At 38.2% G+C, this 17,854-nt stretch overlaps 1 protein-coding gene across 1 annotated transcript in view; it reads left to right on the top strand.

The window, feature by feature from the left end:
- LOC118320674 (A disintegrin and metalloproteinase with thrombospondin motifs 7) overlaps positions 1–17,854 on the top strand; it is a 78,928-nt gene that overhangs the window by 55,085 nt on the left and 5,989 nt on the right. The window contains 6 exon segments of the mRNA XM_035651692.1: positions 2,281–2,494; positions 3,044–4,852; positions 5,331–5,483; positions 6,122–6,295; positions 7,039–7,185; positions 8,762–8,918. Coding sequence (XP_035507585.1) covers positions 2,281–2,494; positions 3,044–4,852; positions 5,331–5,483; positions 6,122–6,295; positions 7,039–7,185; positions 8,762–8,918 — 2,654 coding nt within the window.

Genomic DNA, 17,854 nt, shown 5'->3' with positions numbered 1-17,854 from the left:
ACACTTATACTTGTGTGTATTGAACCAAATAATCTAATAGTTCAATATCTGCAGGAGTTGCAGGTTTAGTATATTTCTACAGCAGGAAAAAAAAAAGTATACTTGCAATAATGTAAAAATAACCTTTATTTCCAATAATTGTAGCATTATTTTTTGTATTCAGCTCAGTTATTTTCTTCATTGATAACCAGCATGTCAATATGTTCTTTAAAAGGGTTGCCAGGTTTTATGGAAGGTCTTTTGGGAACCTCTCGAGGAGAAGCTCATACACTCAAGCCTAATGCACTGCAGTATCCCATGGCTCCATCTATTATGAGTAGATGGGGAGGGATAAGCCTCCTTACAAGCAGAGTGGTGAATGCAATAACCTGTGTGGCTTTGGGTGCGCTGGACATGAATTCAAAAAAGGGCAGTGTGGCGGTCTGGGTCTACTGTTTTACCCCACTAAAGGTATCAAATATTGTAGGCCAAAACTGTGAAAATTGTGACCAAAATAGTGGGTTGTTGTTAACATCTGTTTAATCCTAACCTGCAACCTAAACTACTTCATGGTCCAGTGTGTAACATTTAAGAGGATCTGTTGGCAGAAATGGAATATGATATGCATAACTATGTTTTTAATAGTGTATAATCACCTGAAAATAAGAATAGTTATGTTAGAATGAGCTGTTTATCTACCAACACCACAACCACCTCTTCCTTGGAGGCCACCATGTTGAACCGCCATGTTACTACAGTAGCCTAAACAGTAACCCATCACTGGCTCTCTTCATGCTCGGAAGGGGAGGGTGAAGCGAGGGAGTTGTAATCTGCAACTACACTGCTAGATGCCACTACATGGTACACACCAGTCCTTCAAAGGTTGAGTACACCTCACCCTCCTGTCCAGTTCCAGGTATGTAGTAGAAACTACAGTGGCCGTAATACCCTAAAGGTTCAACATGGTGGCTTCTGTCGATAAAAGTATCTCATTCTAAGTTAACAAAAACACAATTCTTATTTCCAGGTGGTTATACACTTGTTAATCAAACCTTTTGGCCTCTCTCTCCATCTTGGCTATTTTCCAACCTGCTGTTGATTGAGCATTTTGTATGGAACTTCAAGGGGGAGCTCCCGGGGACAAGGGTGACTCTATGGAGAATAAAATGTGTTTTCTCCTCCGGAAAGCCTCATTTACAACACTAATCCTTGATTGTATTTTTTAAGTCACTCAGATAAATTGTGGTTAGTTTGAAAGCATACAGATGTCGGTTGTTTTTTTCTGAGTGAAGGAATGCAGAAGAGGGGAAATTGCTGATTGGACACAGCTAGCAGGTGGTTTCACTGAGATCAAAGAATCAACACTTTACAGATATTTTTCCTGCCACATATTATATTTGACCAAAGTGCAGCTTGTTGAGTTGTGGTAGTATCAGTAATGAAACATCTGAATTTCCTCTTACAATATGACTTCTTGCTACAGATGGATTGAGCCATCATCCACTCTTTCTGTGGATGTTACAATTAATGATGTTTAATGGTTCGTATTCGTGTTGTTGAAAGTGCTTTGCATAATGTAGTTTTTCTGTAACATTTCAATTTCATTGTTGCTATACACCTAGGCACGTACACAAGAAAACAATGCATACACACATTGCTTTGTGCATGTCGAGAATAGCAGCAGCAATATTGTGTGAGGTGGGAGATCATATACATTCCGGCTAATAATCAGTAATTTCACGGGTAATCATTTGTGTGTAATTGTTTCCTGTTTGCTAACATGAATGGCTAATGAGTAACCACAGTTTAGTTTGCATTAAACCAAGAGCTCTGGCTAATTGTTCGTAGCTCAGCACTTCAACTTCACTTTCAAGCCAGCGACTTAAAATTAAAATATAATCTTTGCTGAGCTTTAAAACAAACACGTCACATAGAGAACATCATACACAAAGCTTTCAATCTTTACCACTCTGTGTCTTTATGACAATAATAGTAATAATGATGGTTGTTGAGCAGTTGAAAATCTCAGTCAGGGACTGAAAGTTTTGACAGCCAGAAAGCTCACCTTTTGAATTAAGCAAATTTTAAGACATTGCTATTGACCAGCAACGCTATAATGACCCTGAAGACATAATAGCATTTTGTGGTGGGGGGCGATAAAATCGTACTCACTGAACCTTTATAACACAGCCATCAAAATCTGAATGGGTGAGTCATGGGCATTTGCTGAGCTGCAGAATTTTGTAATTTTCCATCACAAGTGTACCATTAAATTGGAAACATTTGTGTCTCTGTCTGTAGATGGTGGGTTGGAGAGTGGCACAAATGCTCAGCGAGCTGTGGGAGCTCAGGACAGACTAAAAGGACGGTGCTCTGCATCCAGGCAGTAAGTGTTGAGGAGCAGAAAGCTCTGCAGCCCAGTGAATGTGAACACATGCTCAAACCTGAGTCGCTATCCTCCTGCAACACACACATCCCGTGCCCCGCTGACTGGACCACTGGCAGTTGGTCAAAGGTGAGCCTGGTTTGAAATATGAGGTTACAGTTTGTATGCAATTGTGCCGTTTCAAAAGGAAATGAAAATGTTCTTCAAAAATTCTTACACCTACTTTCACATTTTCTAAAAAGGGTCGTTCTGTGAGAGAGGATGTTAAATTATGAGTCATAATAATGGATAAAGTAATTAATGCTTTTATCTTCTTGTTCTTATGTAGTGCATTTCTCCATTTTGGCAGCACGTCACCAGACATTTTGACATCTCAGGCTTTTTCAAACGAAAGCAAGAGATTTAAGTGCCACACACAGAATAGATGCACATTGCTAATTGCTCATTGGCAGCATATTGCCTCAGAGGTTTGTAACGATGGCAGACATAGAGGTCATGTCCTTTGTATTTCTTGCCTTGTAATTTCTTCTTCTTTTTCACACATAGACACAACTTGTTTAGTGATGTAATGATGACCTTTTAAGATGTTTCCTCAAACCGAAGCATGATTTGAGAATCACAATTCACCACTTCACAACACTACTCATCATCAGATGTTGTGTCTTTTCTTCCGTGCAGTGTTCACTGACTTGTGGAAGTGGAGTACGTCGCCGTAATGTTACCTGCTCCAGAAACACAGGTGTTGACTGTGACCCCCAAAAGAAGCCCCTTGCTGTCACTACCTGCTACATCCAGGACTGTCCACAAGTAGTGGATAATTTTGGTATCGACTGGTCTGGAAGTGGCTGGTCGAGCAAAGAAGTGCTCAATGAAATTAACTCCATACCTGACGTCAAACCTCCTCCCAAATACAGCACCACCAGAGCCCAGCCAAGAAATCAAAATAACCTTAACAACATTGTTGAGGGAGATTTTCATTACCACAACAACATTGAGAATATTGATCGCTCTCCGGAAAACAGTGTTCAAGTTGACGATTTTTACTATGACTATAACTTTATCAACTTCCATGAAGACTTGTCAGATGACTTTGAGGGTGATGGAAAAGATTCAGGGGACAGTCACAGATTTAGTGCTCCACAGGAGGCCAAGCCAACCCGCAGTGTGAAAGAAAATGCTTACATGGAGAATAAAGCTCCCACAGCTACTTCAGCTGTTTCTACAACTTCAAAGGCCACTGCCTACACTGTAAAAGCTGAAGATCCAGAGAGCAGAAATCTGGACAATGTGAAGGACAATGAAAATGCAGCAACAAAGGAATTTATGCAAACAAATTCCGAAAATTTGGATGACTTCCTTTCTGAGGATTATCTTCTGCCTGTGTCGACCAATCGCTCACCGCCATCTACAACTCAGCATTCACAAACACTAAAAGAGAGACATGACAATCTGTGGCGGCCTGAAAACATTAGCACAATACCTGATCTGATTTTCACTACAAAGGAGCCAACGCAGGATGTGAAATGGGAGCAATATGGGAAGGAGGCTCAAAACAACTTTGAAAATTTTACTGCAGAGGACAATCCTACTGAGAATGTCACTGTGACACCAAAACATGCTGCTCCCACTCCTGGACATGAAACCACTATAGATAATTTTGTCTCTACAACAATAAGTGCTCAGGAGACAAAAGGACATGATGATTATGAGTACAGTTACGATGAAAAAAGTACACTTGTTCCCGACATCTCTGCAGACCAAGAAGGTGAAGAGAGTCCAGAACCTCTAGGCTCTCCCACGCCAGGAACTATAACTCAAGTTAAGACTGAAGTCCAACTGGACAAGAGTGTTTCAGAAATACCTCAAACAACCAGTCAATCAACAATCTTTCCAACTACCTTCACATTGGAGGATTTGGACTTAGATCAGACAGGATATGCCACTAGTCAGTACTCATGGGATACTGATCCTGACCTCAGTACAACCTCACTTCCTGCCTCTGAGAGATCCAGTCCTCTTCCCATTCCCTTCGTGCCAATCTCAGGTAACCAAGAGGCCTCTGAGGACTCCACATCGTTTACTGGAACAGAAATCATACCTCCTACAAACCTGGAAGGAGCCACACAGCCTTCTCCAGCTGATTTTCTGCCAGCTACAATGGAACAGATACCGACAAAACCTGCCTTCACTGAAAGAACTGGAACAGATTCCACATCCCAATCTCCATCATTTGATTTAGCTGATTTTGACTACAATGAAATAGTCGTTCCCATGATGGTGAGAAGCAGTAGCAGTGACCCTGGGCCTTCACATCAGCTTCCAACAAACACAGCAGCCGCTCCTAAACATAGCACAACACCTGCTGTGCCCAGTTTGCCAACCAATCAACCTATTCTGTTGCCACTTCCAGTGCCAACATCTGTCCAAACTTCAGCCTCCACACATGTCACTACTGCTGCCTACTGGGTCACCGGAAACTGGAGCGCTGTGAGTCTGCATTAATCCACACATTCTGGTGTTGTACTTATACTGTAGCAGGAAGCACATCTGTGTCTCATTTTTTATGTCTCTGTCTGCTTTTTTTATGCAGACAGAGCGTCTAGTTTTGGTCCCTGCAGACATTTAACTGAATTCTTCTGAGACATGAGCTGAGCTCTATCATGGCCTAGAGCTAACCCAGCTAATGTCAGCTTATATAATGCATTCTCATAGTATATTTGACAGGCAGTTGCTGCTACTCTCACCCCTGCTGTGTTGTACACAACCTTTAAAGAATGAGCATTTATTTGCATATCATGAAAATACTTAAAGCCTGACCACAATACACACAAACAATCTCAGAATTCCCTGTTTTGCATCGTTATCAGTGAGATTTATTGTGCTTGCTGGAGCTGGTTGTGCATCCAGTCTTCAAATTGCAAATAGTAAGTAGTGTTTTCATTTGTGTTACCACATTTATGGGCAGTGCTCCACCAGCTGTGGTCTGGGTGCCATCTGGAGAACTTTGGCTTGCAGCACTGGCTCAGACTCTGACTGTGATCCAGCCAAGAGGCCAGCGCCAGCCCAGCGATGTTACCTGCGCCCCTGCTCCACATGGAAAGTTGAAGAATGGAGTAAGGTGAGACTAACTGTTATACTAAACAACATGAATGTATGATGTGGTCATTGATTTACTGTAGGCTTTTACCTTAAAAATAGCTGTGTATATGTTTGTGTATATGGACTGCAAAAGGTATATTTTAAAAACACAGATATCATGACACCAATTTGTTTTATTAATTTACTAGCTGTGTGGCTGTAGTGATAGCTAGGTCGTTCTGTTGGTTTGTCTACCACTTTGGTCCAGACTGAAATATCTCTACAACTATCAAATGGACTGCCATAAAATTTGACACAGACATTCATGTTCCACAGAGGATAAAGTCCTGGACAAATCAGAAGTGCTTTCAGTATAAAGGCTGTCCTAAGAGGATTTTCTTGTTATAAATATTCACAGTTATCACCGTCTATGCATATTTTTAAGTTATTCAGATGTAGTAAGTCAGTGGCAACTGGAATTGCTATTTGTTCTTGAAGACATTTTGCTAATCATCCATCACTTCAGCTGAGTTCATAGCAGTAAAATATCTTAGATGAGTGATGAAACCCATTAAAACCACATAGAAAATCCAGTTGCTTTGACTATGAAACGACTCTATGGGATGAAAGTAGTAGCTCATGCTGTTTGAATAACAATCGTGGCATGTCTTTTCCCAGTGCTCCAAGAATTGTGAAGGTGGTGTTAAATCACGAGAGGTCCAGTGTTTTGACATGCGGGATCAAAGACCCCTACGACCTTTCCACTGCAGGGCCATGTCCTCCAGGCCACAAACCCAGATTCCCTGTAACCTTCAGCCATGTCTTGAGTGGTACTCCTCCTCCTGGGGTCAGGTGAGTAGTTGGCAATATAATGAGAAAGACTGTGAAAAGATACGGTAGTGTACTCTCTGGTTTTTGAATAGGATAAAATGGAAGGAAATGTTAAAAAGTTTATCTGACATGCAGCGATCTCCTTTAAGCATTTTAATAGATTTATTTGTTTTCCTATTTATTTCACACCAGAATTCAAATCAATTTGCAGACACTTAAAAGTTGCATAACATTATCTTATTGTTGTTATTGTAGTTTTTTAATGGTGCATTGGTCTTCTGGGTTGATGCCTAAGTGGTAGGAGATTAGGAGATTTAAGCGTGATCATTCATATACTGTTGGAAAGGCAAACACAGAGGACAGTCAACTATTAAATATACTATTTTTGTCATGAAAGGTTTAATATGAATTTGATGGCATAGTGCAGTAAAATGTTTGCTGTTAGGAAGTTTAGGATTTCAGAGCTTCCAACAAGTATTTGAACAAAGAGAACTTCACTTCATCATTTCAGAACAAAAGCCAGTGGCTTCTTTGGAAGTTCAGAAAATACATTCAAGCATATAGAAACCAACAGTCTGTCTAATGTAAAGTTTGCAGTGCAATGGTGATTCATGCAAAAGTACTGGTATTATCCTTTAATTGTGCACATTGTCTATAAAATATACAAATACACCCATATAAACCTCTTAGTACATACTATTTCCTCCACTGTGAAACCTTAGCAGTAAGTGCAGAGAACATGAGTTTCATTTTGTGTTGTTCAGTGCTCTGAGGTGTGTGGAGGGGGTGAGCAGCAGCGTATAGTCGCCTGTCCAGAGGAGGATCGATGCAACAGGGACCTGCAGCCCAGCAACATCCAATCATGTCATAGTCAGTCTTGTACTCAGTGGCTTACTGGATCTTGGGGACAGGTACACTACACACACACACACTACACACACAAACAGACACAAAAATATGTTCAAAACAAGAGAGAATAAATTATCCGGCATGATGTGTGATTCATAGGCCAATTTCATGAAGACTGTAATTCCCTGTCATTGATTTAAACTTGATGTGGTATTATTACCGGGGGGGGGCAAATTATCTAAATTACATTTTAAAGAACTTGTATACAAATCAATAAATAATTCATGACTCTCATCCCACTATTAATTTTCTATACCTCTCTTGATCCTGTTCAGGGTCACAGGATAATTGATAGTGTTTTCAAAAAAATGCAATCCTTTTGTAGAGTCAGTGCAGTTTCTAAATCTGTAATAGAAACAAAAAACAGACAGAAAACCTATAAAACGTGGTTCATGATACGCCACACAGAATGTACAGTTTAACCCGGGGAGACCAACCAGATAATACTGATTAATTAGTTTATTAATAACACAAGGATCTTACGTTTATGACAGAGTGGAGGAGCATGTGTGGTTATTGAGGTGACATAAAGAACATGAAAATTAGCCGTAACCTCTGAGGTCCTGGTCACTGGATGTGGGTGGGGAGGAAATGACATGTGTGACTTCTGTGTCTAGATTTAGAATTGACTTCTCTAACTAATTGGCAGAAGGTGAAATCCTACATATCCAGTTCTATTTTTACCTTTTGTCACATTGATTAAGTGGCAGTGTAAAATAAAATAAAAATCATATTATTTAACTGTGGGGTATCATTTGTAGAACCCAAAATCAATATTATCCCTGAGATTTGTACACAAACAGCTGTATGCAATCATCTCATTTTAACCTGACCCACTCTGAATTATGACACTGGGAATTAATCACATGCAAACAACAGCACAAGGTAATGCTTACAGAAGAAGTTGCTGTCAAACTGTCTTCTTACTGTGCGCATCTGTCAAAATATGTACAAATAATGAGAATATATCCAGTGTTGCCAGATTTGACTGACATAAACGTAGCACAATCAGTCTCAAACAGATGTCAAAAAAGCCCAACTACTACTTCTTTATTGCCTTGTTGTGGCTTTTATCAAAAGCCTTTTGTTCGATTCTTAACTGCATACATAGTACAGCACTAATGATTTTAATTGTTAAAGTGTGTTTAAGTGTTTTTCTCTTGTCTTGTGGAAAAATAAAGATCTGAATCAAACTCAATACAAATCCTAAATGAAAAATAAAGCATTCGGTCCCTAAAATGCACCTCTGACCTTTGATAAATTACATGTACTAGGCAAACCTGAAACAACAGTTTCAGCCTTGTTGTAATGAACTGAAATGACATTTGGTTTTGGCCATCAGTTATCGGTCACTGCATGATGAACCTACTGAACTCAGTCCCTGCCCTGTCAGTCTCAATCAAAGTAACTGGAGAAGAGAAGGGTCCAGCAACACAGATAAAATTGAAAGATCATCACAACAAAACTACAAAAGTTTTGACAACCTAAGGCTGTTATTAAAAAAAAAGGTATTATAAATAATGACATACAAACATTTTTTTTGCTATTTAAAATATGAATTAATAACTCTCTCTGCAGTGTTCAGCTTCCTGCGGCGGAGGAGTGCAGCGTCGGCTCATCAAATGTGTTAACACAAAGGCAGATGAAGAAGTGGATCAAGCTCAATGTGACCATGAGCCGCAGCCTGAGAGCCTCCAGAAGTGTAACCTACAGGAGTGTGAGCGCGCCCCCTCTGGTGAGTAAATCAAGATGCAATCCATCTCTACTGCCTTTTTCAGTTTTATGTATCATGGTTATTTGGTTAGATACTATTGCTTTTACCTTTTTTTTATATTATTATTCATGTTTTTCTTGTAACATGTTTACTGTTATGCACCCATATGCAAAGGCAAATTCCATCTATGTGAAAACCAAACAATAAACCTGGCTCTGTTTTCTAGGGTTATATAGGATAACTCAGCTAATCCTCCATTTCTAAAGTAACTAAATTATTATTAATAATTGAATTGATTATCAAGATTGCAGAGAGAAAGGACAGTTGTGCTGGAGAGATTTGTATTTTGTATCAGTAGTTGCTCTCTCTGAACTTGCTTGCTAACACAAACAGTCCAAACTGCCAAAAAAAACAACAGTTCAGCTTTACTCAAGCCACATACCAACATCACTTTGTGAAGTGGCAGTGAATTTATTGTCTTGGGACTGAAGCAACTATTGGCTGTTGTTGTTCTACACGATGCTGCTAAAGCTCAATTCACAGATTTGAAACAGTATATTTACTGTTATTTTTACAGTAAATGCTAAAGAAAGAAAAGGGTCAATATTGTGCTGTATATACTTTAACATTATGTGTCAGTGTCAGTTTTAGCATAAAGGATGAGAATGACTGAAAGCCCTGCTGTTACGGTAGATGTGTGTTTGACTCTTGATTGCAGAGCATAATCAACTTTTGGTTTTCATAAAGGGTGACACAGTAGCTCTTTTGTTAGCACAGTTGCTTCTCAGCAAGAAGTTTGGTTTTAGTATTTGCTTCGGTTTTTCTCCTAAAATCCTAAACTATGCAGCTCAGATGATCTGTAGCCTCTAAATTTAGTCCCCAGGCAACCCTGAGCAGGATGAAATGAGTGAATGGACAGATGGATTTTGTTTACTTGACAGATGAATCAGAATTCAGTGTTGGCTCATTGAAAAGACAATTTGAGAATGAATAGCCTTCTGTATACATATCTACACAAGTAACACACAGTATTAGATAGAAACACACACACACACACACACACATATATATATATATATATATATTTGATTATATATCACCACATTTAACACAGAAAGCCTTTGAAAGTTTGTGTTCCTTCTTTTAATTTCAGTTTCTGATTTCAAAAATTAAGAATGGAAAAAACAAAAACTACAAAAAAAAGTATTTTTAGCATTTTCTAATGAAAATAAGAAAACAAATTATAGCCTCCCTTTAAAACAAATGGTATCTGCTTTGGTTTTTGAACTAAATACCTGAAATAAATAACAAAACTAATCAAATTCCCATCAGCCTCAGCTGTCCTTTCTGTTTAGTGCTGATTAGCAAATGTTAGCATGCTAACACGCCAAATGAAGATAGTGAACATTATACCTGCTTAACGCTGACATGTCAGCATGCTGATGTGAGTATTGAGCTCTAACTACAGCTGTGTTTAAGTTCAGCCTCACAGAACTGCTATATGTCTGTTTGTGGATTACTGTAGTATATTTTGACTCCCCCTGCAGGCATCTGCTGTATACCGGCCCATTGTGCCATCAACACGATGATGATGATAATGATTATGATGACATGTTGTGTTAAACCTCCTGCATGTGGATGTGTTTATATGTGGGTCGCCTGTGGGCCTGTAGTTTGTTTTTACATGCTGAGAAAGGGCTCTGCCCAAAACGTCTGCGCTTTGACTTTATTGTACCTTAGTCGCAGTGTGCAGATCTTTCATTTCATTATTTATTATTACCAAATCTCAGGAAATAGTCTGAGATCAGTGTTTGGATTTTCTTACTTCCCTCTGTCAGATCCATCAAACCTACTGATGTTAGTTCTGAGCTAGACTTGGAGAAAAGAGGATACACATGTCAAGTGATGGCTGCAGGACTTTGATTATAGGGTATCTGAAATGCACTTTACACAAGAGAAACGCTTTAATTTTAAAGCAATAACCTATGAGTTCTTCAGGCTGTGGTCAGGGCTGTCCATGGTGACGTTAACTGAACAGTGACTGTTTACTCATGTCAGTGGGGATATTGAGCGAAATGTCAACCTAGAGCAATTACCAAGACTTTCAACATGTATTAGGGTTTGATTCCTGAGAAGTCGAGCAAAAGGTATCCCGAAATGACATAAGGAACACACAGAATGTGCAAAATACTCATGAGGTAGATCAACATTACAGCCTCAATTTCCTTTATTAACCTTATATACTCCCAAAGGATGTGATAGTTGTTAAGCTTTGATTCAATATATGAGTGCCTATCACTATCATGAAGATGTCCCATACAGTATATTTATTTAAGTTGTATTCAATATTAAACCGTCTGATGGTCCTAGCTTTTTTGATTGTCTGAAGCACTTTGTTATACTTGGCTGTCAACAGCAGCATTGATATCTCTGGGAATCCAGTAGCACTTCCTCTAATGATGCCACATCACAAGACCAGTGGAAAGGCTGACTACAGTAGCCTCAAAGCTCTTCTTTGTTAACCAGGCATACAGAAAACAAGTTAGAGCTTCTTTTTTTTTTTTTTAACTTTGACAGAGCAGAAGAAGACATTTGCAATCAAAGCAACTATTCACAGCAGAAAAATTATAGGCGGCGAGTCTTCTTTTGCTTGAAACAAATGCATGGCTTGATATTTCTATCTATTGCTTTCAGTTGAGTTAGATTCGGTCACACTGTATACCAAAACTTTTTCTTTCAGTAGATCGAAGTTTATATCGGACTTTGATGTCCATGTGTCTAGAAAAGGGCTGCAAGTTAACTGCAGGGAAAAAACTGTTGTAGCTTTTTCGGTTTTTTTTTGTCAGCATAAATGGTCCTCACAGCTTACTGTTAGATAAAGCAAACTGCAGATTGTAACATGGAGTTTATTTAACTTCATCTCCCTAACGTGATGAATAAAAGATAAATGACAATAATCTTCAAAATCATTCATCACCTTTTTTTTATATTTGCCCTTTGTGTCATTTAGCAAACATAATTTGCACTCTTTCCTTCTATTTTCTGATGTAGGCCACAGCAGTTCAGTGGCATTTCTGTTTTATATCGGATATGAAATCAGAGTGTTCCTCGGAGGGCAGCATGTTAGAGTCTGAACGCCAGCTTTGCTGACATTTTGAAGGCATGGAGGTATAAATGTGTTATGGTAAATATTTGAGGCGTATAATAACGTGGCAGCGAACAGCTGGCCACGTTAGTGCTGTGAAACAAACTGTTGTCATTTTAATGAAGATTTCAGGTAATAATAATTACCCTTTTTCTGTTATTGTGAGCAACTACGACCTGATTTTATGCTGCACACGGCACACGATAGATAGGTAGATAGATACACTGATAGATAGATACACCAATCAGCCATAACATTATGACAACCTGGGCACCCTGGTGTGTATCTCAATACCTCTCTGACTCTCAAAAAAAGGCAATTACAATGCAGTTATATGTGGCTTAATGCACGAGTAAGCCTTGTGGCTTTGAGTGTCAGAGGTAAAACGTAGAGTGTAGAGGATCTTTTTCTCCTTTATCTACTGTGGTTTGGATTCTGCCTCATTTGTACAGTGCACAAAAGCATGCATTCAGGTAAGTGCCTGTTTCTTCCAGTGTGCAGCTGCAGTCTTGTTGAATCTCAACATCACAACCTATGAGCAGATATTAATTCAGAGCCATTCTGATGCTTCACTGAACCACGAGAGCGCAACTGTAATTGGATGCAGATCAGAAACATCTCTTAAGAGTTACTGGAGACTAGACGTGATGGAAATGTAAAGTGCTGGAGCACAAGGTCAATTTATCCATTACATATATAGAATATACTTCTGGGTAATCGAAACTTTCTTAACTAAACTTTTTGTAGTTTTCCAAATATATAGTCAAGATAGTTTGTAGATAGTACTATATTTTATGTGGACAGTGATTTGGAAGACTTGCAAAAGGAGCAAGGGATAAAACTGCTCTTTGCCATATATTCATGCGTCAGAGCTTGTAAGGTGAAAGCCACTCCGTAGAGTCTCCCTTTCAACGGGGAGTGGAAGCTGCACACACAAGCTGCTTTTAGTCAGATTGCTGAACTAATGCAGTGACACGAGACATGTGTTAAACCACGTGTGCAGCTGTGTGAGCCCAAGACACATTTCCATTTTTGTATTCCTGACAATATATCTGGGCTGCAGGTCATTAATATCCCACCAGGAAGGAGAGGGTTGGTTAGCAGTGGGAGGATGATATGAAGATGATGTGAGTTCATCCTTCACATGGACCGTACACGAGTTAAGCGAGGGATACATTTATCAGAAAGAAAGCAATATGACATGTCATAGAGTAAGTAAAATTTTCTTCAGATTTGTTAATTAAACTCTCTCCGGTGCTTACACTGCCATATGTGCCCCCATACAACCTCAACTGCTGCGTGGGCTCTGACCCCTAAAGAAATGTACATGTGTGCAAATGATTCACATCAGTTACTGTAAAAGTTTAGTTGAGTTTATTATGACAGCATATTGCTTTTAATGTCACAGCAGCATATCTAATATTAGTATTAGATAAAGAAGAACCCTTTCTCTTTATAGCAACAGATTATGTTGTCATATCAAGAAATTACAAGGTCTAAATGTAAAGGATCTGAATTTTGAGATTTCTTGTGGTCGTGGTTGCGGTTGCAGCTGCATTAGTTTACAATGTATTTTACCAAGAACACTGCTTGTACAAGAAAAGGCTTTGGGAAGTGTCTCACACGAGATGATCCCCCACCTTCCAGGGCTCATAGGCAGCGGTGCCAAAAGTGATTCAATCATATACTGTAAAACTTCAGTGAAAAGCAGGGTCATTTTTGACAAATAAACACAGGTCAGTTTGAGGCCTGGTTTGGATTTTCTACAAATTCTTTGGATGAATAAAACCTCACCAAAAGCCCACATCACCTACACAAATATAAATGTTTAAACTGTCACAATGAATGTGGTACACATCATTAAATCAGTTATATTCAGTCATTCAGTTCATTTTACAGAAACCATAAGCACCAAATTATCGAATTAATGATTATTGAATGTTATTCGATAGCCCAATTTTTATAGAAGTAATTAATATTTATTCTGGTTCAAATAAACAATTTGATAGTATTTCCCATTTTTGCTGAACAAAAAGATTTAAAGGCCTGTATCATGTAGACGCCTGTTCCAAATAAAGGCAAGTTGAGTTCAGTGATTGGAGCAAATAAAACCCTGGGCTATTCATTAAAGTTTTACAGTACTTTGTTACTGTACTTTAGTATTTCCAGGTGTCTGTACTTTACTTTTTACTTTTACCTCCTACATTTTTACACAAATATTTCTAATTTCTACTCCTCATATTTTCAAAACAGGCTTTGAGCGGGTTATTGATTATTATTCTTTTTGCACCATTGCACGCCTTCCAAACATCAAGACTGTTGAATATCATGTATGACAGACGTAACATGAAGAAAACAGTGTAAAAGACGCAACTACGTAACAAGTCGAAATAGACAAGAGAGGGAGACTCGACCCTGTTTGAGGTTTAAGTTAGCAAAGCACAGAAACAAATGGTAAATCCAAGAGACTACTTTCTACTTCTATAGTCTGAGTACATTTCAGAGCCTGTCTCTTTTCACTTGTATGTGAGTAAAGAAGTTGAAGCATTACTTTTATTTTTACCAGTCTTACTCAAGTATCTGTACTACTACTTGAGTAAATAATGCGCGTTCTTTTGCTACTTCTGTAGAAAACCTTTCTACTATACTGCAAGCAGGTGTATAAAAGACCAAATACCAAAAGGAAAAATCCACCCTAAAAAATATAAACCCTACAGAGTTTGAGTTATGTTCATGCACTAAATTTTGTACATCAAAATCACCTTGTCTAAGGTGGAAATCAGAGCTCAACCTCAGCTGGTGATGTCATTAGATGTCACAGGTGAACTGGCACTGGATTGGAGACTGAATCTGTGGACATTTTTAAATGTAAATCTGCTCGCTGTAAATCAGAAAATGTCCCCATGTCCTAGTAAAATGACTGTGGCTGCTGTCAAGGAGTCCCACAGGAGTTGTTCCATTATTCACTGTCTATGGAGCAGCTCCGGGGTCTGTGCCTCAATGACATCTTCATCACTACTGTCTGTCTCTGCTGTTAGAACAGAATCAATCTAATTCACAAATTTACACCAAGTGTTACAGAAATAACTTCTACTGTACAAGAGATTTCCTCCTCAAGGGTTTTATTTAAAATCTCCAGAAGAAAGGTCATGATTATTAAAGCTGGCACTAAAACTGTACTTGCCACTAAAATAATTAAACACTTTTGAAATCAAATTATAAAACTTTCTAAAAGCTAGGTGTGCCAGGATATGCATATGGTACCACAATGTGTGTGAATTTGATGAGGATACAACTATAAAACTGGATGAAGTTCCTGAGAGCGAGGCCCTGTTGAAGAGGATATATGTGTTTGTTCTAGCCGTGCTCTGTCATTCAGTGGTCTTTAATACTTTTAGATGGATTCACATGAATCAGTGTGAACCTGCGTGTACATTTCAGGACTGCTTTTTGAATAAAGCTCACTGCATCTCAAACAGAGCTGACAAATCATACCAAATGGCTCCCGTTTGGTCCGGCACAGTGATGCTAATACAAACATAGATGCATGCAGGTTACAACTGCCATAATCTTATTGGAGATTTCACACCGACTGTCAGACCTGGTGAGCGTCAAAGTCTGAAGTTTCAGCATTTATATTCTGCTCTCAACTACAGCCTTTAATTTTACATGGCCTTGAATACCAGAGTCACTTCCTGCAGATTCATTTAAACTTTAAACCATGTTATGGAGATTCAGCCCATTTTTTACATTTCATTCAGATTAACATTTCAGCTGCTCAGCCAAGGAAACCTCACTTTATTACTGTAAAGTAAGTAAGTCTGTCAGTATATGATCCTGTCAGTCTGTCCAGGCTTGTAATGGTTTTGACTACATGTCCTTACCTTGACATTAACTCTACTCACCATTATCCTGAATTTCAAGTTCAGTATTTTGTCGTAATTTGGTCACAATTGGTCCAGACAAAGTATTTTTTTATCTAATGTGACTAAAACTCAAACCCAAACTAAATGGCTATCCATGCCATCAAAATAATAAAACAAACAAAAAATAAGTTAACCAAATAATTGTTCCTGAGTAAAATATTGGTCAAGTAGTACACACTGACCCAGTTATCATTATTGCCACAGGACCTAAAGTCATTAAACAAAGGTATATGTCCTATACTGTTCAAATACAAGTACAGGAAATATGTTTATTTACTTTGTCTTTACTAAAAAAAAAAGTAACAACAAGGGAAGAACAATATGTATATGACTAATAACTCCGAACACCAACAGAAATCCTGCTAAACCAAAAACACAGAAACATAGACGGTACGATGAATTCACTCCACATCTGTGTAAAAAGAATTGGGACCTGAAAAGCTTATTCCAGCTGTTATGGACATCTGTTTGGGCTTGTTAGTGATGCTGTTTCTCTGAAATACAGAAATGCAAACGTGTCAATCTTTGTTTCTTTTTTTTTAAATTTACATTATATTATGTTGTTTTTTAATTCTATAAATATTCTATAAATTGCTGTCAACTGTTACTTCAGCTGTTACTTTAATAAATGGATTATGAGTCAAATCACTTAAAATGAATGAAAAAATACTAGTGTTTGCAGTTGACTAACTCTTAAGTTAGCTGGATGTGAAACTTGCTGCAATAAATGTTATGACAGCCTTTATGATAATAACATTATCTCCAGTGATCAATGCTTTATATTATACAGATGATGGATGGCTGCCATCTTCAGTGATAATTTGTGTAGTTGAGCCTATCATTTCATGTTGCACTCATTGCACTGCAGCAGCGATTACCTCTGTTTACTGTAAAGACATGAAGAAACTCTGTAATTATACCAGCATGAAAATGTTCTGCTCTTACAGCCTTCAGTTTTGTTATCAACTTGTGCTTAAGAGAAGCTCTAAGCCAATTTATCTCTTCCTGGAAACATCTGTAATGATGACTGCAGTTGAAAAGATATTTTAAGAAACGTGGATATAATTTCTGTTAATATGGTGTCAGTATCGAGTCTTGTTCTTGTACACGGAAAGTAAAAACATAGTTAATAAAATAAATGCTACTCATCTATTTCCAAGGTAATGTTCCGTGCATATGTGCGTGAGTTACAAATAGATACTGTAGATCAAGACCACAAATACTTTATATTATTTGAATGTGTGCATGAATGTGATCAATAATAAGGAAAAGCAATCTGTCTCTACATGTGATATCTCTGATAATGTGTGTGACTGACATATTTTTGTCTCTGTTTTTGTGGAGGCTATTACAGCTCAATTGTACACAACGAATCAAGTGTTTAGTTTGAATAAATTGTTTAGTTTAGCAGTTCTGTTTCATTGGACTTGATTAGACATTTATATTACCTTCACACCAGTGAAGATGGGGACTCAGAAGAGTCTCAAGATAACAGTTAATATAATAGATGGATAAGAATTTGGATAATTGATCAGTCAGTTTAACAAAAATTCCAAACATTCACTGCTTCCAGTTTCTTAAAAGTGAATATTTTCTGTGTTTTGGCTTCTGTGATAGTAAACTGAATATCAGACTGCAGGTCAGACAAAACAAGCAGTTTGGCCAATGTGATTGGAAGGTTTTTACTGCTTTCTGACATTTTTAGACCAAACACTTAATTGATGAGTGGAGAAAATAATCATCCGTTTAATCAATAATGAATATAACAGTTGCAGCCCAAACTAATGGTCAAGGTTTGTCTGACCCACAGTCCAAAATCCAAACAATGACTTAAAACATTATGTGGAACGAGCAAACGTTTGGCACTTTATATATATATATATATA

This window comes from Morone saxatilis, unplaced genomic scaffold (assembly GCF_004916995.1).
Source record: "Morone saxatilis isolate NCDOM2014 unplaced genomic scaffold, NCSU_SB_2.0 Contig11, whole genome shotgun sequence".
NCBI classification, from domain to species: Eukaryota; Metazoa; Chordata; class Actinopteri; family Moronidae; genus Morone; species Morone saxatilis.
Note: the sequence above shows the minus strand (reverse complement) of the source record. Positions and strands in the feature narration are given on the sequence as shown.